This window comes from Sphaerodactylus townsendi, linkage group LG01, assembly GCF_021028975.2.
Source record: "Sphaerodactylus townsendi isolate TG3544 linkage group LG01, MPM_Stown_v2.3, whole genome shotgun sequence".
Classification (NCBI taxonomy): domain Eukaryota; kingdom Metazoa; phylum Chordata; class Lepidosauria; order Squamata; family Sphaerodactylidae; genus Sphaerodactylus; species Sphaerodactylus townsendi.
Genome location: NC_059425.1, coordinates 178,897,393 through 178,918,064, shown reverse-complemented (window position 1 = coordinate 178,918,064; position 20,672 = coordinate 178,897,393). Strand labels below are relative to the sequence as shown.

Here is a 20,672-nt window from a genome sequence, read left to right as displayed (position 1 = left end):
GGACGCAGCCGCTGCTCCGGTCCTTGGGCGGGAAATGAATGCACGCAGGCGCAGGCTGCCAAGCACGCCGGTGCACCTCCTGCTAGACTGCTTCAAGTTCTGCGCGCTACTGCTGAGAGGAGGGGCGTAACTAAGGCAAAAATCACGTGGCAAAATCACCAATTAGTAACCCCCTCTCGGCACACACAAATAATTAGTAACCTACTCCCGGGAACCTGTGAGAACCTGCTGGATCCCACCTCTGCCTTAACACCTTGTTAAGGTAACTGCAATGTTGTTGGGAACTAGTGGGAAGGTAGTTGTTTATTTTTGCTATGTTGTAAATGTTGGAGTTTATTGTTTCAGGGTTTTTGTGGTTGTAATGGGTGAGAGTTCTCCTGGAAACCTTCATCATGTTGAATCCTGTTCATCAAGCCCTTGGAGTCTTCAGGAGCCAACCCACTTGCAAAGAAGAATTGGACTTGGCAATATCAGTAGACTGTAAATATAAGGACTTGGAAATGCAACTGAACAGGACTGTAATGTGTTAAAAGTTAAAACTGTTATTTGTTAAGAAAGTAAACCATTTTGTTTTAAATTTAGTTTCTTTGCAACTCCTTCCAAGTACTGCCCCACAGAACTGGCAAGCTGAGGTTACACTTATACCTCCCAACTCTTAAGAACTGGGGAGAGAGGCGCCTCCCAGCTAATGTCTAATTGGTGCAACAATCTATCAGCACTGTTATTGTAAGAGAGCTCCTGGCCGGCTGGAGTCATTCTATTGATTGTAACGGTTTCTTCCTAGTCCGCCCCCTCCCTTAAATCAATATGTAGAATAAAGTTAAGCGAGCAAATTGCCTTTTGCATGATTACTTCACCCTTCTCCACGGTTCTGAACATGTTGACCAATCTATGTTCCTTCATAGGTCTGCTTAAAATTTACTTTAAAACGTTACTCCGACTTCAGCTGTAGATCTGTATTCTTTATTCAGAGATCATGAGCATCTGTCTGTAACTTTATTTGTGTCAGTGTATACATTGCTTCTATCTCTCTGTCTCTGTATCTCTATCAGTATTGGAGTCTGGGTCACTACTTGTGTCTGTGTGTCACCAATTGAGATGAATCTTTCTCAGGGTCTCGGTGTCCATGTTGCTATCGGTGTCTGTGTCTCAGTATATCTGTATTTGTATAACTGATAGCGGAGTCAGAAGTGATTTATTCCATTTCTGATCTTGCTTTTAAATAAAGATGGAACTATGCTTTATTTCTGTGTAAGTTAGGTAGGAACACACTGTATTAGGTAAAAAGTAGGAATTATAGCTATCCTTTGTATTTGTGTCTGCATGGAACCTCCTTTGCTCAAGGCAGGAGTCCACCCCTGCTCCACCTGGGCATGTCCCTTTCATTTGTAAAACCCTGGATGGACACTGACAAAAGGGACCCCGGAAGAAGTGCCTCCATCTGCCTAATCCCACCAGCAGGCAGATAAGGATGCCATCATCGTTGAGTTTCGTTTCCTGACCCTAAGCACCCAAAGGACTCTTTTGTGCTCTTCCCGCCAGTGCCTACGTCATCGCCTCGCCCTGCCTTCAGCACGAAATTCAAGAAGGGACTGCCCAATGGACTCTAATTGGTTCCCATGTACTTGTAGGTGTATGATTGGTTGTCATGTATTCTGTGAATGAATGGTTGTAGGCTGTCCTGTATTCCCCCGGACTCCCGGTGGGAGAAAGGGTATTTAAGATGTTGTAAAGCTGCTAGGCAGTGCAGTTGCCGTGGTGTGGAGGTGCTGACACGTAGGTCAGCATCTCAATAAAATCTTTTACTATTTTACTATACTCGCTGTGTTGGGTCCTGTTTCTGTTCCTCTGCGCTGCTGGCAGAACTGGGGAAATAAAATCACCCAGGCAGCGTGGTAACATAACAATGAAGTTCCTGATGGCACCATATGTAAATCTTGATGGTATTACCGATGACATTTAATAATACTCTGTGAAAAGCAAAAGCAAACAGATGAATGGATAGCATGCGTACGTACCCTTGGACCGGGTTTCCCAGGTTCTCCTTTCTCTCCTTTGATGCTTAGGCCTGGCGATCCCTTTACAAAAAAGATCAGTATTGATGTTATTCATATTTTGTTAATTTCAAAATTAATTCTAAAACCCCCCAAATTAATCCCCCAGGATGTTTATAACCACACTGTAAAAGAGGCAAACAACAGGCTTGATGTTACTCACTGGGAAGCCCGGCTCTCCCTTGTCACCAGGATCACCCTGTTAAAATCAAAAGATACAGCAGATGAACAAACCACAGTTTTGCATAAGCATAAGCATAAGCATTGTATTGTCATTGTGCACACACAACGAAATTTACAGCAGCATTCCTCGATGCACACAATTTCAGACTCATACCCCATCCTCACTTTCCCCTTCCTCCACCCATCCCTACACAGCCCCAAACACATCAACACGAAGCCACGGAGTTCAGCATAGCCACAGCTCTAGAGTAGAAGCTGTCTCTAAGCCTCTTTGTCCTAGTTTTGATAGACCTGTATCGTCTGCCGGATGGTAACAGTTCAAAAAGAGAGTGTGCTGGATGAGACGGGTCTCTCAGAATATTTTGGGCTTTCTTTAGGCTTCGGGAATTATAGAGTTCTTCCAAGGAGGGGAGAGGGCAGCCGATAATCCTCTGTGCAGTTTGGAGCACCTTCCTATCTGCCACTGTGCAACTGGAGAACCATACACAGATGCAGTAGGTTAAGACACTCTCTACAGCACAGCGGTAAAAGGACACCAGGAGTTTTCCATTCAGTTGTCGTTTCCTTAACAGTCTCAGATAGTACAGTCTTTGTAGGACTTTGTAGGACTTCATTGCACCTTCTACGGTCCCTCCAACCTACACCTGCATACCACAACATACTCTAATCAGGCCATATACTTGGAACAGCTACTAAGTGCTTGATGAGTTTGGGGGAGGATTTTCTGTGAGATCAGGGAAAGAATAAAGCAGAGGATTCTTCTTTCTCTTTAAACAGTAGATGTTCCTTTTGAGATACACCAACATGAAGACATTAAAAAATGGGAAAGAGAAATCTCCAGAATTCTGGAAGTTGTCGGCTGTTTCTAGTCTCAGTTTCCAGCCAACAGTTCTCCATTCCATGATTCCGTGGCTTGTTTACCATCTGCCATCTCTAGATTCTTCTCACTTTCTTCCTTTTCATTCTCTGTTTTCATGCCCAGCCTCTCTTCTCCTTTCCTCTCCTCCCTCCCTCCCTTGCTTCCTTCCCTTCCCTTCCCTTCTTTGACCTGCAGGTTTTGAGTAGTATCAACCAATCCCAACTAGGAATAAGAGGAAGAAAGGAAGAATTCAAGCCACAAAGGGCCTCTCCGCCTTCAGTAGTTCAATACTCCCATCCCTCCACATCTCCCCTGTTCTATTTTCAGCTATCAGATCTATCAGGGCCAAACATGATCCTTAGGATGAACACGTGGGACTCCCTTCTAGCTCCACCTCTCAAACCTCTTATTCCCAACAACCCAATACTGGGCTGGAAGGAAACCTCATGGGCAACAGACATAGGGAAAGAAAAGTAAGAATAATTCAGCTATCTCATTCTCATCATAATTCATCTCATCATCTCATAATTCTCATTCATATACTCCTGTTGATGGTAAAATGAGACGTACAAAATTGCCCCTACTGTGTAAGTGGAGGGCATATAGCTTGAAGTAAAAGGGCTACTTAGAAGCTGGAGGACCTACTTCTGCCCCGCTGTTTTGCACATGTGCAAATGATAACACATTCTACATATACGCAGGCAAAATGGATGGTGAGGTGGAAGGTGTGTGAGCCTGCTTCCTCTTCCTCAGATACTAGGTGGTGTCAGCAGTATGATTCATACCTCACCCCACACCATGACTGCTGAGATGACCGTGGATCAAAAGAACCTCCAGCTTTGAAAATGTCCCAGAGAGAATGATTTACAGAGAGAGAGAGAGAGAGAAGCAGAAGAGAGAGAAATAAAAAGACAGAGAAAGAAATAAAGCAAAAAAGAGAGAGGAAGAGAGAGAGGAAGAAAAAAGAAAGCAGAAGAGAGGGAAAGAGAGAGAAATAAATAAAAAGACAGAGAAAGAAATAAAGCAAAAGAGAGAGAGAGAAAGAGAAAGAAAAAAGAGAGAGAAAGAAAACCCAAATACTATTTATTTTTAGTTTTATGTCCTCATTAATCCTTGTCATCACTTTTGGGCATTATACGATTAATATAATGGTGGAAAGTACAGTCAAATTGCAGCTGATTTATAGTGATCCTGTGAGGTTTTAAATGCAAGAGGCATTTGGAGGTGATCTGCCGCTGCCAGCCTCTGTGTAGAAACCCTGGAACTCCTTGGTGGTCTCCCATCTACATACTAACGAAGGTCAACCCTGCTTAGCTTCTGAGATCTGATGAAATGGAGCCAGCCTGGACCATCCACAACAGGGTGCTACTAATATAGCCAGCAATAAAAGCCACAAACTTACTTTCTCTCCTTGTATGGCTATGGTCCCTTTTTCTTGCTGCTGAGGTGTACCTCCTTGGGGTCCTGGAGGGCCCATGACTCCCCGTTCACCCTAGAGATGCCACAAACAGACAAACAGACACATCAGCAACTAACGTGGCAGGCTACATAGCCAGAAATTCTTCTACTCACTCCAAAATGTACAATTGTTTTTTGAAACTCTTTATAGTCTAGCAAGAGTTGAGACACCAATAATTTGGAAAGGTCAAATTCAACTAGCCCAAGCTCATCCTTTCATTGATCATGATTGTGACCCAAGAAACTCTGACCTTTTAGAATAGTGGCGAAGAATTCAGATTTTTCTGCTTATACTAAATAAAGTTGTTTTGGGGGAGAGTAGCTATGTTAGTCTCCAATAGAAGAGCCAGATTTGAGTCCAGTAACATCTAACAGGCCAACAAGATTTTCATGATACATCTGAAGAAGGGATCTTTGACTCTCAACATTTACGCCCTGAAAATGTTGCTGATCTCTAAAGTGATACTGACTCAAATCCAGCTCTTCTATTGAAGAAACGGCAATTCTTCAGAGAGACCATAAGTATTTTTGGAAGCTTGCAAAATTCTTCATTTCTCTGTAAATTCATATTTTCACAGTTCATGACCAAATAAATGTGTTGGCTACACGTCAAAGACACATGTTGTTTCAACCAAAGAGAATATATAATATTGCCCTATTATAACCAATTTTTATCTGGTTTCCCACTCTTATGGAATGTATGGCTCTCATTGGCAGCTAGATCTCAAAACGAAACTAATGTGTAATGAATTAAGAAATTTGCCTATAGGAGTCGCAAATCAAGCAAAGTTACAGATCTCTGATTATCAGAGGACTTCGAGCATACATGTTGTTTATCAGACAAAGATGGTCAGAACAAAAGTAGAATGACATGTTTCAGGAAGATGGCAAACTGGATGAGTCTACGGTAAAAAAAGAACAAAAAAAGAACAAAAGCAAAAAACCATGGTGCTTGAGGGAAAATATTTATTGTCTATACACCCTGAGCATTTTGTATGAGCCCTGGAGTTGTGTTTTCAGAAAGGAAAGAGAACACTGCATACAGCCTTTGAAGTTACATCCCACCGATAAAGTGCACGCGAAACACGTAGGGGTGTGCAGATAATAAATATTTTCCCTCAAGCACCATAGTTCTTTTTGCATTCCCTTGAAACTGCTGTAGCAAGTAAAAGTGGAAAGTACAGAAAATAACTGACTCACAGAAGGGATGGACATATTTGAACATCTGAAGCAGTCTTATATTGAGCTCATCCATCTAACCCGGTATTACCTACAGCTGGCTGGCAGTAACTTGCATTGTCTTATAGCAAAGAAAAGATCCTTCCAAGATTGTTGGGAACTGAGTTTGAACCTTCTGCATACTAAGCTGAGGAGAAACATTGCAGAGTGTCTTTCAAAAAGCTGGTTGCTAGCCAAACATTCAGGGAACTCCATCAGCCAGAGTAGTTCTTTGAAAACTGAATAGGTGACTTGAGGTAGAGGTCTGGCAAGACTAAGGAGGTGGGCTCACAACACACAGGTGAGTCTCACAAGCACTCCAGCTGTGAGCTCCCAGTTGCCACTACAAGCGTAGGCGGATGGCTTTCAAAAGAACAAACTTACCTTTTCACCTTTGGGTCCTTGGAAACTTAAGCCCATATGGCCCTGGTAACAGAGAGAGGAAGTATTTTGTAAATGAAAGCCCACGTAGGACACGGACGGTTTTATTTCTGGATACAGTCTTGCGATTTGCTTCTCAATAGACAGGTTAATTTACAAAACAAGTCTGGAAACTGAGAGTCTAATTATTACAGCGGAACCTCGGTTTTTGTTGACTTCGGTTTTCGTCGGTTTCGGTTTTCGTCGATTTTTTCAGTGAAAAATTTGTCTCAGTTTTCTTGATTTGCCTCGGTTTTTGTCTATTTTCAGGGGGTTGTGGAGAAAAATCAGAGGTTTGTGGAGAAAAATCACCTGGACAAAGTTGTTGCAGGTCGTATCTGCAACTTGTTTAAGACAAATCTTAAAGAGGCGTCAGAAACAGACCTCTTTGGACAGCTTTCTGGTGTGACATTGGTCCACTGGCTCTGAAGCTGGTCCTAGTGTTATTGTTTGTTACTGTTTTGAGCGTTAAACACTGTGTTTATTCACCAAAAAAATGTGTTTTTGGTATGTTTTTGGGATTAATTGGATTTACATTGATTCGGATTAATTGGATTTACATTGGATTTTCATTGATTAATTGGATTTACATTGATTCCTATGGAAAAGTTTCCCTCGGTTTTCGTTGATTTCAGTTTTCTTTGATTGTTTTCGGACGAATTATCAACGAAAACTGAGGTTCCACTGTATTATGAAAGTAGCGGTAATGGGTGTGGCAACAGTGGGCGGATTGGGAATATGGACAGCCTGTATCATCTGCTCCAGGAGTCCCAACTTTTTTGAACCTGTGGACACCTTCTGGAGTTCTGACACAAAATGGTGGGAACAACAACCCACCCCCAGAGGAGTTTCAAGTGCAGAACAGAAGAGGAACTATATTAAAAACACTCTGGCTAAGAAAAGCATGAGAGAGAATAAAACCAAACTGGAGGCAGCTGCTCTTATGCAAAATCATTTAAATCAAATCTCCAACGTCCTGTTAGAAGCTGTACTGGGGCAAGAGCTCCATCTTGCTCCACCCACTTTCTGAAAACATTTCATGGGCACAGCCTCCATGTTGGGAACCCCTAGTCTGCCGCCATGTTTGCAGGGAGAAAAGAAATATGCGCCAGACCTCAACCTAACGCAGAGCTTTTCAGCCTGTTGGATGATAACTGGCCATTGGGTACATCAAGATTGGTCAGCAGTGGCTGCCACAAAGACAAAACGGTCAACCTCAACCATCTTTATTGCCTAATACCGATACTCTATCACAATCAATACAGCCGACTCTAACAGAATCTCAGGGGTGAGATCTTTCACACAGCCTCCTGACTGGGTTTTTTAAGTGGTGATGCTGGGGATTGAAGCTGGCAGCTTATACATGTCTAACAAATGCTCTCTCTCCCTCCCCCCACCCCGCAAGCCATGATTTCCCTAATCCAGAAATATGTTTTCTTTATATGTAGTTCATTCGTCATTAGAATGACTATTGATGAGATCAGCTAGTCTCCTCAGCCTCAAAAATGAGGTGAGGAAAAACGCAGAATAGCAACGGAGGACCTCTCTTTGGAGAGGCAAAAAGAGAACTGAGGAGTAGTGCCACTTCTCCTGGTCATGTGACTGTTTTGGCGGGAAAGTGTCAGAAGTGCGGCGGAGGTGTGTGTGTTGCTCCTAGTCTGCTAGTAAGCTTTGGAAATCTTTTCCACGGCTGGCTTTCACACACGCAGTCGCCACTGTGGGACTGTACAGAAGCCATGAAGATGAAAAGATGCTCTCCCACTGAGCCATGGTTTTCCTAAGGAAAGAGGTGCCAGAAAAAGCATTTCAAACATCTGCCTCATTGACCGAGTTCATACTTACCTTCTCCCCTGGTATGCCAGGTGGCCCAGGAGGACCCTGCGAAAGAGAACAGTTTATTAATTTTACCTTGTATTAACTCTTTTCAGGTCAGTCACTTCTTTAGCAAAGAGCTACTTAATAAGAGGGATCATAATTTCTATTACATTTTTATTCCAACCTACCTCTGTAGCTCAGGCCCCTTCTGCACATGCAGAATAATGCACTTTCAATCCACTTTCGATGCCCTTTGCAGCTGGATTTTACTGTGTGAAACAGAAAAATCCACTTACAAACAATTGTGAAAGTGGATCGAAAGTGCATTATTCTGCATGTGCGGAAGGGGCCTCAGAGTGACAGGCAACACTCGCCTTACCTCCATTTTATCCTCATCACAACCCTGTGATGGAAAGGTTAGAGCTTAAAGCAGTGGTGGGATCCAAAAATTTTAGTAACAGGTTCCCATCGTGGTGGGATTCAAACAGTAGTGCCAATGGGGCTGGGTGGGGCACGACAGGGACGTGGCCGGGCATTCCAGGGGCGGGGCATTGCTGGGCGGGGCTGTGGCAAGGACGCAGCTGCTGCTCCGGTCCTCGGGCGGGAAACAAATGCATGCAGGCACAGGCTGCCACGCACGCCGGTGCACCTCCTACTAGACTGTTCAAGTTCTGCACGCTACTGCTGAGGAACGGAGGAGGGGCATAACCAAGGTAAAAATCACATGGCAAAATCCCCAATTAGTAACCCCCTCTCGCCACACACAAATAATTAGTAACCTGCTCTTGGGAACCTGTGAGAACCTGCTGGATCCCACCTCTGGCTTAAAGACAAAGACGATATACCTAGTTTTATTGCACAGAAAACAAATGGCAGGTCCATGAAGCCTCTATTTGCCTTGGAGTCATGCCAGGCATGTAGAGGGGATTTGGTCCTTTAGCTTCTGTTCAGTTTTGTTACGCAAAACTAGCTCCTCATTCTGCTCTTAGATTTTAAAGGTCAAAATACAAGTCTTTTAAGCACACATATTTCTACATTTAAAATGCAATGCTAGTGTGGTGTAGTTAAGAAAGGCAGACTCTATTCAGGAGAACCGGGTTTGATTGTCCGCTCTTCCCTATGAAGGCTGCTGGGTGACCTTGGGTCAGTCACAGTTCTCTCAGAACTCTCTCATCCCCACCTACCTCACATGGTGCCTAGTGTTTGGAGAGGGGGAGATGATTTTAAGCCACTTTGAGAGTCCTCAAAGTACAGAGAGTCAGGGTATATAAACCAACTCTTCGTCTGTTAATACCAAACCGTGTCAAATGTGATACCCAAGTTTTGGTAAGTCACTGTATTTGAAACTGGGTTCCATGCCAATTCTCTTTTACCTTCTCTGCACGGTCCCAAGGCAACTTGAGGTTGCCATTTGCATTTTATGGGCAAAATGAGATGTCTATTCTCCAACTTATTTGCTTGTGTCCTGAGAAAGAGTTCCACGTGAGCTTCCTGGGAATTTGAGCCCACTGAATTTCACCCCCCAAACCCCCACAACACCCCAAAGTCTTGGGACTTCCAGCTTCTGGATTCTTGGGGCCCAATGAGAATTAGGACGTATTCATATTTTGCATCACTGTATCACAGCTCCACCTGCTGATCAACGTATTTAAACCCAGGCATGTTTTACAATTAACTGCTGACCACAGTAGCCAGTATTGCAGGATCATTGGGCTCCCAGAGGCCAGAAGGTCACTATTCAAAGGCCTGTCCTAATCTCATAAAGGAGTCACATGCTTACACACCACAGCTCAACCCACAAATTCTCTGCATCATCCACAACAATGGAGAGCTGTGTTGAAATACAGCCCAGTTTTCTGCTACAAGAAAAGTTTAAGGAGACCCGGGCAATATTCTCTAGGGTCAGGAATGTACCGACTTGGCTGGTGTGTCTTCGCTTTCGTTTGTGTTTTGCATTTATGGATTGGGCCTGAGTTCCCTGTGGCTCTCAAATCAGATCTTCTCTTGCTCCAGTTTACCTTTTTTGAGTGGTGGTGGTACGGATTTCCATAATAAACTTCTTTGCCTTTACTTGGAATGTGTCATTGCATTTCCCTTTTAAGCTTGGCATCTATCCAGGGAATTCACAGCCCAGATAAATAGCAAATATGAAAGGGGTTAACCTTCCATCCTAAATTTGTCTGTTCCCGAATGCTGTGTGCACTGCTGTCCAGGGTCCTGAAAGAGTAGCCAGGAGCACCTGGATCAATTAAGAGCAATGTTCTGGCTGGTGGCAGCAGCAATTCCTTCCTTCACTTTGTTGTTGGGGGATTTCAGCTCCCTTTCCCCCTTCATCCCAACCAGGGGACAAAGCCTCTCCTTCAGATATCAGAGCTGACTCCAGGTGGTTTGAGAATGGGTCAAGCCAGAAGTGTCCAACTCTGGCGCTTCAGATGTTCATGAACTACAATTCCCATCACCCCTTTCTGGCATGGCCAATTGGCCCTGCCAGCAGGGACTGATGGGAATCACAGTCCATGAACATCTGAAGCGTCAGAGTTGGGCACCCCGGGCTAAGCATTCTGGTAAGCTGAATGCGTGGAAATAAAAAGGAATACCAGAAGAGAGCCAATTTGGACACAGTCTGTTTGGATCAAAAAGTCAGAGGGAATTTCAGTTGGATTATTTACACTTCTCTTGTAGGAAGGAGCAAATACACACCTTCCTGTCTAATTTGTTGCCACGCTGTTCATGAGCTAACTGACTTTTGTCCTAGCTCTATGTGCATGCTGGCTCCCTTCTTTTTCTCTGCTCTGGTACACCTAGGATCCCTTGACAAACGTAGACTGTCACATCCTTGCTATCATGAATTATAGTTAGCTGCATGCAAATGAGAAAAAGTTGATACTTACTGGTCTTCCTTCGGGTCCGGGGGGTCCACTGGGGCCTTGATGTCCTGGGGGTCCAGCTACTCCCTATTTACAAAGAAGCCATTAAGACAGGAGTTTGTATGTATATAATATTTATTCATTTACCATCAACGACCAGTATAAGAACCTATCTTACAGTCATTCATCAACATCAACATCAATACAATATTTACAATAATTAGTACATTCTATGCCCATGGTGGCGAACCTTTGGCACTCCAGATGTTATGGACTACAATTCCCATCAGCCCCTGCCAGCATGGCCAATTGGCTGATGGGAATTGTAGTCCACAACATCTGGAGTGCCAAAGGTTCACCACCACTGTTCTATGCCAATAAAGGCTTCCTGAAAAATAATGAGTACATAAGAGTTATTCACCATTGTAAGAAGTACCTGTAAAATCCTACTTAAAACTCTAACTTTCAACAAATTAATCTGGGCATTAAAACAGTTTCATGTTTAAAAGGCATCTCGTCCCTTACACCCGACTGCCAGATGTCTCTTTCTATATTTCTATATTCTATAATTACAAATTGAAATGTGATTCTGTGGTCACTGCCTGTTAGCATATAGTCCAGTATTTCTTTGTCATTCAAGCCTGGCAGGCCTGCCAGCACTGAACTAAGAATACCCTCATGAGACTTTTCATAAATGGGGCAGGATTTTGTCTAAAAATATAATGAAATAGAAGTTATATGTGTGTGAAATGTGTGTGTGTGTGTGTGTGTGTGAGTATACATACATACATACATATCGATAGATCATTTATTTAACCATAAAACTTAGAATAAACCAATACCAGTATAATACTAAATGATTAGCATTCAGAGAAGATCTTACTCACATATAATATGTGACTTTAGAACTGGGAAATAAATATAGCAATCTGTTGAAACTTTAAAACCAATTTCTATAAAACCAATCATTATTCTCAAATATAAGCAATATTAAATAGCAAAATATATGATTAAAATTGTAATAAAATCTATCACTTTTATACTAATATAATACAACCAATTTAAATAAAACTATCTCAAATTCAGATAAATAACATTGCATTTCTCTGTTGATTTGGTTAAAACAATATCAGACCCACTTTAATGACAATACAATACATTGTCCCTTATATTCCTGATTTTGAATGCTATCGAAGCAAATTTAGCTACTTCAAGCATATTTGGTCATTGACCATAAATAAAGTCTTCTTCTTCTAGTTACTTTAAGCATGATTTCACAATCTTTGCTAGGGAGCATCATTGCTATTCTTCCTGCCCCAGCCTGGAAAACGGGGCATTATAGGGTTAATAACAATCCTTCCAATGCTATCATACCACTTGCAATCAAATAGAATATGCTCACATGACTTCCGGGATCCATCATTTCATACACATAGACACCATTCAGATAAGATTCCTCTTTATTTACCATAAAGGACCGCTGTGTGTAATCATACATATCTATACACACACACACCTACATATGTGTGAGAGAGTGTGTGTGTGTGTGCTTACGTGTGTATGTATATATTTGCTGTAAAGTTAAAGGTGACTCCTGGTATGGTTTTCCAGGCAAGATGGGGGCAGAGCTAAGGAAAGAACAGGCCTCACTAATGGAAGAAGGGTAACTCCACTCCAAGAAGAAAATAGGGTCATTTGGAGTAACAGGAAGACTCAGCTTCTAGCCCATTAGTGGTCTGGACCACATATGGTTTCCTTCCACACCATACGAAAAGCCCATAAGCCTTCTTCAGCGTCAGACCATTGGCCTATCAAGGTCAGGGGTGTCTGCTCAGACTGGCAGCGGCTCTCCAGGACCTCAGGTAGAAAAAAGTCTTTCACCTGACCTCCCACTTGATCCTTTCTACTGGAGATGCCAGAACGTGAACCAGCAGAGATCAAGAAGATGCTCTACCACTGAACACCTCCCCATAGGGCACTTTCACACTTTCACACATGCAGAATAATGCACTTTCAATCCACTTTGCAGCTGGATTTTACTGTGTAGAATAGCAAAATCCACTTGCAAACCATTGTGAAAGTGGATTGAAAGTGCATTATTCCGCACTTTCGCACATGCAGAATAATGCACTTTCAATCCACTTTCAATGCACTTTGAAGCTGGATTTTCCTGTGCGAAATAGCAAACTCCACTTGCAAACAATTGTGAAAGCGGATTGAAAGTGAATTATTCTGCATGTGCGAAAGTGTATGCACCCTCAAATAAATAGATGGAAGTGCCTTATAATAAGTCAGATCATCAATTGCAGCCCCTTCCAAGTGGCCGGCTGTGGCCGCACCACCCCACCACTCCTACAGAGGCTTCCCAGTGGCATAGGAGGTTTGAAAAGCAAAAAAGAATCCCCACTGCAGAGAAGCAGCCACCAGGCTTAATAGACTTGTGCTGAGAAGCCCTGGCTGCTGGCGTAACACAGAGAACTGTTGGGAGGAAGCTAACGTTGGTTCCTTCCCCAGTCATGCCCCCGCTACACTGGTCCTCCATTCTATGCAAAAGGGTACACAACCAAAGTGAAAAGAAGAAAACTTGTACCAACCAGGCTACAATAATGACTTCAAAATTTTGTTCTCCCACTGGAGTAGCAATTTACTTATAAGTAACCAAAATAATTTCACAACACAATAACCAGATGTTTTGGAAAAACATCTCTCCCACTGGAGTAATGAAAAAAAACAGTTTTATACAGTTTAGAACGGCACAGCAGTATAATCTTAACACAAAAATGACAGCTAGCCAGATTCTAGATAAATAACTGGCCTCGTTATACTTCAAGGCTGTTAAAGGCAGGTCAAGGTTTTTTCAAAAGTACAATAGTGCTGATAATCAAGGAGGACAGCACTCTGCAATTAGTTTATTCTTATGCTTCTCGAAACGCCCTTAACCACAAGACAGAAGCAACCTGGTGGCAGGGGTGCTGGAGCAGCGTCCGGCATGGTGTCCCAGAACTGGGGAGGGTGGCGGCTACCACACACTGATGAAATCACCCCTCCACCTGAGCAGGCGCTCCGAGGAGGGCAACTCGACTAGCACTGTGCCTCGTCGCTGCCATAGGAAGATTTGGGCTGTTAGCCTGGTTCAATATTATCTCTTCTGATTGGCAGCAGTTCTACCATGTTGCATGCAAAGACCTTTCCTAACACCTGATACCTGAACACCTTTTTAACTGGAGGCATCAAGGATCGAGCTTGACACCCTCTTCAGGCAAAGCAGAAGCAAGTCACAACAGTGGGTCCAAACCTGCGTTCCTGCCCTTTGTACGTGAGGTGCCAGTTTCCAGTGAGAGGGATTCCATCATACAGAAAAACTTCCTATGCATATTTTTCTGTGCAATTTGCCCAGAAATGCATTTCAGACCCCGTCTAGGCAATTGCTGTCTTTGGGGCTCTGAATCAACCTCACATCTTATAATAGTAATAAATTCTGCCAACTTTAGAGTGAGTCTTACCGGCAATCCAGGTTGGCCTTGAAATCCTTTTTCACCTTTTAGTATACCACCGGGTAATTGCCCAATAATTTCTCCTGGGTCTCCCTACAAGATGTGAATTAAACAAAAAGATTATGATGACCTGTTTTGGGGGTGCCGTCTGCTTCCCCCTCCCCCCTTAATGTTGACATGTAGGTAGCACCCCTCGTCATAGCACTCATAGGAGGGGAGAGGCGTAAGTAGGCCTGTTTCCTGCAGAGGATACTTTTTGCTGCGGTGGAGAGACAAGGTTACGTATGGCGTGCATGTCTGACTACAAGAAACTGGGGGGAACAATCAAGGGCAAAACCAAGGCCCTTTCCGCACATGCAGAATAATGCACTTTCAGTCCACTTTCAATGCACTTTGCAGCTGGATTTTACTGTGTGGAATAGCAAAATCCATTTGCAAACAATTGTGAAAGTGGATCGAAAGTGCATTATTCTGCATGTGCAGAAGGGGCCTAAGCAAGTACACACAAATTTTTATCTTATTTTATTTGTTTATTTCTTCGACTTCTATACCGCCCACCCCCGGAGAGCTCTGTCAGTGATTTTTGTCAGTGATTCAGCAACACATGAAAAGCAGGGCACATAATGACAGAGGTCCCCAACGTGGGGTCCTGTACATTTCCTATCTAAAGGCAACAATCTGCATGTCGTGAGTCATTCTGTGCTAAGGTCCACACTGCATGGAACAACCAGCAGGAATTAGTTTTAAATTGTCAGGACCTGAGTAAGGTTTACTAACATTATGGTGTTTTTAACATCATCTTCACATTAATATGCTACCAACCATAACGCTTTAAAACATTTTAGAAGTACCTTTATTCCTGGAATTCCTGGAGGCCCCTAGAAAAGAAATGATACGTTTTCTGAAAAAATGCAGATATCAACCACATTTAAAGTCATAGAGCAAATTTTCCATCAAGACAGTTGCTTAACTATTTATTGGTAAAACATACTTTTACGCCATTTTTGCTTTAAATGCAAAAAAATATTTTTTTTTCAAAATTAAACTTTGTTAGGGCACAGAAAGGAAAAGAAATCTAAAATTGTAAGAAGTTTGTCCATCTTACAAATTGATTATTTCAACATTACAATTTTAAAGAATCAGAAAGAGAAAAAGGAAGGAAGATATAAAAGAAAGGAAGAAGTAAAATTAAAAAAATTAAATTAAAAAATTAAAAATTAAAAATTAAAAATTAAAATTAAAAAATTAATTAAAAATTTAAAAATTAATTTAAAAATAAAAATAAATAAATAATTAAATTAAAAAATTCTTACCAGTTTTCCAGCCAGTCCAGGTTGACCTGGGGGACCCAAAGGACCTCTTTCACCCTGATGGAATAAAGAAAAATAACTTCATATTTGTATTCTGTCATGTAAGCGAAGCGTTAAACACCATCAAAATGGTGGCTTGAAGTGTTTACCTTTGTCCCATTGCATCCTGGGATACCAGGAGGACCCTGTGGCCCGTCTCCTCCAGGGATTCCCTGAATTAGGAGAGAAGATGGAATAAGAAAAGAAAAAGTACCACATTAATGGCAGGTGGACATTAGTGCTAAAACCTTGGTGATGTTTCGATTCTGGATCAGTGCAATACATACAGGGAGGCCAGGGTTTCCTGGATAGCCCGCCGGACCTGGTGGCCCCTGAAATTAGGGAAGACAGGACAAGAGTTAAAAATGAGAAGTCAAGAATGAGATGAATCAATAGGGCAAATGTGAATAATACAACCAAGAAAAGACATTGCTGTTAATATGCTTCTATGAAGATTTTGAATTCCATGAAATATTGCAAATTGACAACAGGTTAAAAACATGAATCAATTGGCAGGGGGAAGACTTTGAGCCTCCCAGTTCTGAACTAGAATGCATGGCGAGTATCTAAGAGTTCGTGATACCACATCTGCATCCTTTCTGGGGCTTAGTACTGGTGTTACCAAAAATATAGTCCTCCCAAATGTCCCTTTTCATGTACATCCCCTTGCAATGTCTGGATTGGGCTTTCAGCAAACGATCTGGAACAATTTCTTACGGACAGGAGATAAATCAGCTGACACAGCGGAACCCAATAAGACTGGAAATGGGAGTGGCTATTTCATACCATCCAGTAGTGGGATCCAAAAATTTTAGTAACAGGTTCCCTCGCCAGCCCCCCCCCCCCTCAGCAAAGGGGGCAGAGGCGTACCTAGGCAAACCTGGTGAGACTGGTGAGATAAAAGGTACGAAAGGCTGAGAATCAATGAATTGCAGTACCTGAAAGGGATTAACCCAGTTCAGGGAGTTACATTATTAGTCGCAATTGCTATATGGAACCTTCATGTTCAAAGGCAGTATGCGTCTCGGGGAGGCGAGGGCGTGGAGATGGAAAAGCGGATCCAATTAGTAACCCCCTCTTGGCACACACAAATAATTAGTAACCCACTCTCGGGAACTGGTGAGAACCTGCTGGATCCCACCTCTGATACCATCCCCAAATCACTGTCTCAGGTGTCTTTGGAGAATTTCTTAGCAAGCTGAGCAAAGCTTGAATAAGATGCTCTGCTTGTTGGCCTTCCAAGGTAACTGGCTGGCCACTGTACAAAACAGGATTCTGGAGTAGATGGACTACTGTTCTGATCCAGCAGGGCTCTTCTGATGTTCTTATCTAACTTAAAAGTTTGAGAGCTACCAAATTCTCCTCCACCACAGGTCAAAATAAATCCAGTCAAACTTACTCTTGTTCCTTTTGTCCCTGGTAATCCTGGTTCTCCAGCGTCACCCTGCAAGAAAGAAAGTCGAGGTGAGAACGGGTCTTCCGCTTTAGCACAGCTGGCCTCAAATTAAACCCCTTCAGGTTAATTCTGTTCACTGTAGAAGGAACATGCAGATTGACGAGAAAACAGCTCCCTGATCCGATCCGATCATCTGCCTAAAAATGTTAACAGGTCACTGTTACGCTCCCCCAATCAGCCACTGACTGTTACTAACATTGTAGAAATTGTGGAAGATCCATGGCCAAAGCATCTGCCAGGGTGTCTGGTTTGGTGGTCTTGAATCTTACCTTCTGTCCGGGGGGCCCTGTATGCCCTTCAGGTCCTTGTACTCCAGGAAACCCAACCAAACCTTGTAAACCTGGTAAGCCTCTTTCACCCTGTGAAATTTGAAAAAAAAATCCCATTTAGTAAAACACACGAATGACATCCCTTATCTACATAAAACCACTTTCTTTTATTAGGCAAGAAGAAGTGAATAAAGCACCCAGGAGTCATGAAATTGGCTGTCCATCATTTTGGGCCTCAAAGTATCTTTTACCAACATTTCGATAACTCCTGCATCCAAATTAGCACACAAGAGTTTAAGCCCGTGGTGGCAAACCTTTGGCACTCCAGATGTTATGGACTACAATTCCCATCAGCCCCTGCCAGCATGGCCAATTGGCCTAACCCAATTGGCCATGCTGACTGAAAAGATTGATGGGAATGCGTCAACATCTGGAGTAGGTCTACTGCCATCAGACCAACATACCCCTCCCCTTTTCACTCCTATAAAAAGACTCAAATGGGGCTTACAAACTCCTTTCCCTTCCTCTCCCCACAACAGACATCTTGTGAGGTAGGTGGGACTGAGAGAGTTCTGAGAGAACTGTGACTAGCCCAAGGTCCACCAGCAGGAGTGTAGGAGTGGGGAAACAAATACAGTTCACCAGATAAGAGTCTGCCGCTCATGTGGAGGAGCAGGAAATCAAACCTGGATCTCCAGATTACAGTTCACCTACTCTTAACCACTACACCATGCTGGCTTTCATTGACTGAGTAAGGGGTAAGTAAGAACCATAACGCAGAAACCTGGTCATATTTCCGTTCTCTTCAATAAAAATTAATGCCTGAAGTCTGAAACATACTCACGTGGAAGTGAGTCAAAGCTACTCAGATGGAAGACTTGCAAGGACTTGCAAAGCGAGCAATGTGAGGAACTGAAATAGCCGCACAGGGATTTGTTATTTGCCCCACTACACTAGCCAAAGAGTAGTAAGGGTGGTGTTCTGGTTTTCTTGTTTATACTTTATTTAATCCTAATCAAGATTCTATTATAGGAGAATATGAAACAGAATACTCAGTGTTCTTGCTGCTCTGACAATGATATCTGCCACCTTTCATTCTCCCAATCCAGTTCTTCTAGAGACACTTGTACCATCCTGCAATGGCTTGTACACAGTGGTGGGATCCAAAAATTTTAGTAACAGGTTCCCTCGCCAGCCCCCTCTCAGCAAAGGGGGCAGAGGCGTACCTAGGCAAACCTGAGCCCTGGGCAAAACCTGAGTTGGATGCCCCCCCACGGGCAGCCACACCACCACGACCCCCCAAAATTTTTTTGCACCAGGTCATTTCTAAATCATTATCACATTATAGAAAAATGCCCCAACTCACAAATCTGAACCCAGCAATGGTGAAACACACAGGTTCTTTGATAGAGACTGGTGAGATAAAAGGTACGAAAGGCTGCTTTAGGAATGAGCTGACTGAAAGGTGGACCAAAGAAACAAACACTTCTACCTTGCCCTGGATCTTGTCAGATAAGCAGGATCAGCCATGGTGACTTCTTGGATGGGAGACCACCAAGGATTGCTACGCAGAGGCAGGCAACAGCAAACCACCACTGTTGCCTCTTGCCTTAGAAACCCCACGAGGGATCATCGTAAGTTGACTGTAATCTGGAGACACTTCACACACACGCACAGGCCCCTTCCGCACACGCAAAATAATCGTTTTCAAACCACTTTCCCAACTGTTTGCAAGTGGATTTTGCCATTCCGCACAGCTTCAAAGTGCACTGAAAGCAGTTTGAAAGTGCATTATTCTGCATGTGCGGAATGAGCCACACACACACACACACACTCACACTCACACACACACACACACACACACTCACACACACACACACACACACACACACACACACACACACACACACACACACACACACACACACACACACACACACACCCTCAGTACGTATGTCTGATTTATGCATAAATCTGAAGGTGTTCAAATTGTCCCTTCAAAAATAATGGTGTCACGTTTGGCCCTAAATGTGTGTTCTCTTTCGGATAAGCAACATATTGTGGATATTTTGTGAGAAAGCAACGCAAAAACAATCAAGAGGAAGAGGAGGATGCCAGATAAGGTGACGGACAGCAGAGATCCCAAACAGACTTACACTCTTCTAAACCCATTGAAGTCGATGGGCTTAGAGGAGTGTAGCTCCATTTGGGATCGGGCTGGGACGGTCTTTGCTCTGTCCCGTGGACAGTTTGTCCTTCTGGCAATGAAACAGCAAGTGCATCTGCAAAAAAGCGATGGAAACTCGGAGTGGATCTTGAACATCTGTTCTTGTAGCCAATGGGGATTAAAAGGCTCGGAAAGATACAGAAGGTACCAAAAGAACATTCAACGCTAAAACGCTCAGTCATCCAAGAAAGCACAAGATGTTCAGACAATGGGGGGGCTGGGGTATCTTTCACAACATATGAGTCATAAATTGTTTTTCCATAAAATGGGACTAACGACTTCTTTGTTGTTTTTTTCATCGCCTCATATTTAATGGACAGCAAAGGTCCCGTAACTCTCGGAAACATTTCACTCATTACACATCTGAGCCTGATCAATCCACCGGAAAATTATGAAAACGATCTCTTGCTCATAACGGGATGTTCGCGTCACCCTGCAAACCACACCTGCTTAATAAGCCGAAAAGCATTAAGACATTAGGGCAGAGTTGCTTTGGATGAAGAATGCCTAGAATTCTAAATTCGACCACAGGGTTTGAATGTGTGCTACTGGCAAACTGCTGTGTATGAATCAGGGCCAAGTAACATACTAAAAATAATGTGGAAGGCAGGTGGGAAACACGAAGGGCTTTTCCTCTGTATTCTCTGGAAGTGTCTATGGTTGCACATTTGGTGCGTGGTTGTGGTGGGCGGCATAATGGGGTGTTGTTTCAAAGCGCTGTGAAGATTACAAGGTAGCATTTATGCTTTTTAAAAAAGTTTTTGAATGTCACCTGCCCATTCCTCAAAAGAATCACAAGCATTGGGAATCCTTATTCTTTCACCGTGGTTCTTCTTGGATATATTCTCACAATACTCCAGCAAAGACTTTGATTTGGCAGGGCTACCCTGCGTACCCCAATGCAAGGACATTCTAAGGGGCTGCCCCCAAACCACGGAACTCCCTCCCCTGTGAGTTATGAGGAATATCCTCATTACAAGCCTCGGAGCAGCCTCTAAAAAAA

The 20,672-nt window shown here is 43.1% G+C and overlaps 1 protein-coding gene across 1 annotated transcript in view; it reads right to left on the bottom strand.

The window, feature by feature from the left end:
• The window catches only part of COL4A1 (collagen type IV alpha 1 chain), a 193,810-nt gene that overhangs the window by 95,219 nt on the left and 77,919 nt on the right, over positions 1 to 20,672 (bottom strand). The window contains exons 3-15 of the mRNA XM_048501044.1: positions 17,443 to 17,532; positions 17,117 to 17,161; positions 16,005 to 16,049; positions 15,828 to 15,890; positions 15,682 to 15,735; positions 15,220 to 15,246; positions 14,378 to 14,461; positions 10,899 to 10,961; positions 8,035 to 8,070; positions 6,157 to 6,198; positions 4,499 to 4,588; positions 2,218 to 2,253; positions 2,019 to 2,078 (exon numbers count right to left, since the gene is read on the bottom strand). Coding sequence (XP_048357001.1) covers positions 2,019 to 2,078; positions 2,218 to 2,253; positions 4,499 to 4,588; positions 6,157 to 6,198; positions 8,035 to 8,070; positions 10,899 to 10,961; positions 14,378 to 14,461; positions 15,220 to 15,246; positions 15,682 to 15,735; positions 15,828 to 15,890; positions 16,005 to 16,049; positions 17,117 to 17,161; positions 17,443 to 17,532 — 735 coding nt within the window. The remainder of the gene's footprint in view (positions 1 to 2,018; positions 2,079 to 2,217; positions 2,254 to 4,498; positions 4,589 to 6,156; positions 6,199 to 8,034; positions 8,071 to 10,898; positions 10,962 to 14,377; positions 14,462 to 15,219; positions 15,247 to 15,681; positions 15,736 to 15,827; positions 15,891 to 16,004; positions 16,050 to 17,116; positions 17,162 to 17,442; positions 17,533 to 20,672) is intronic.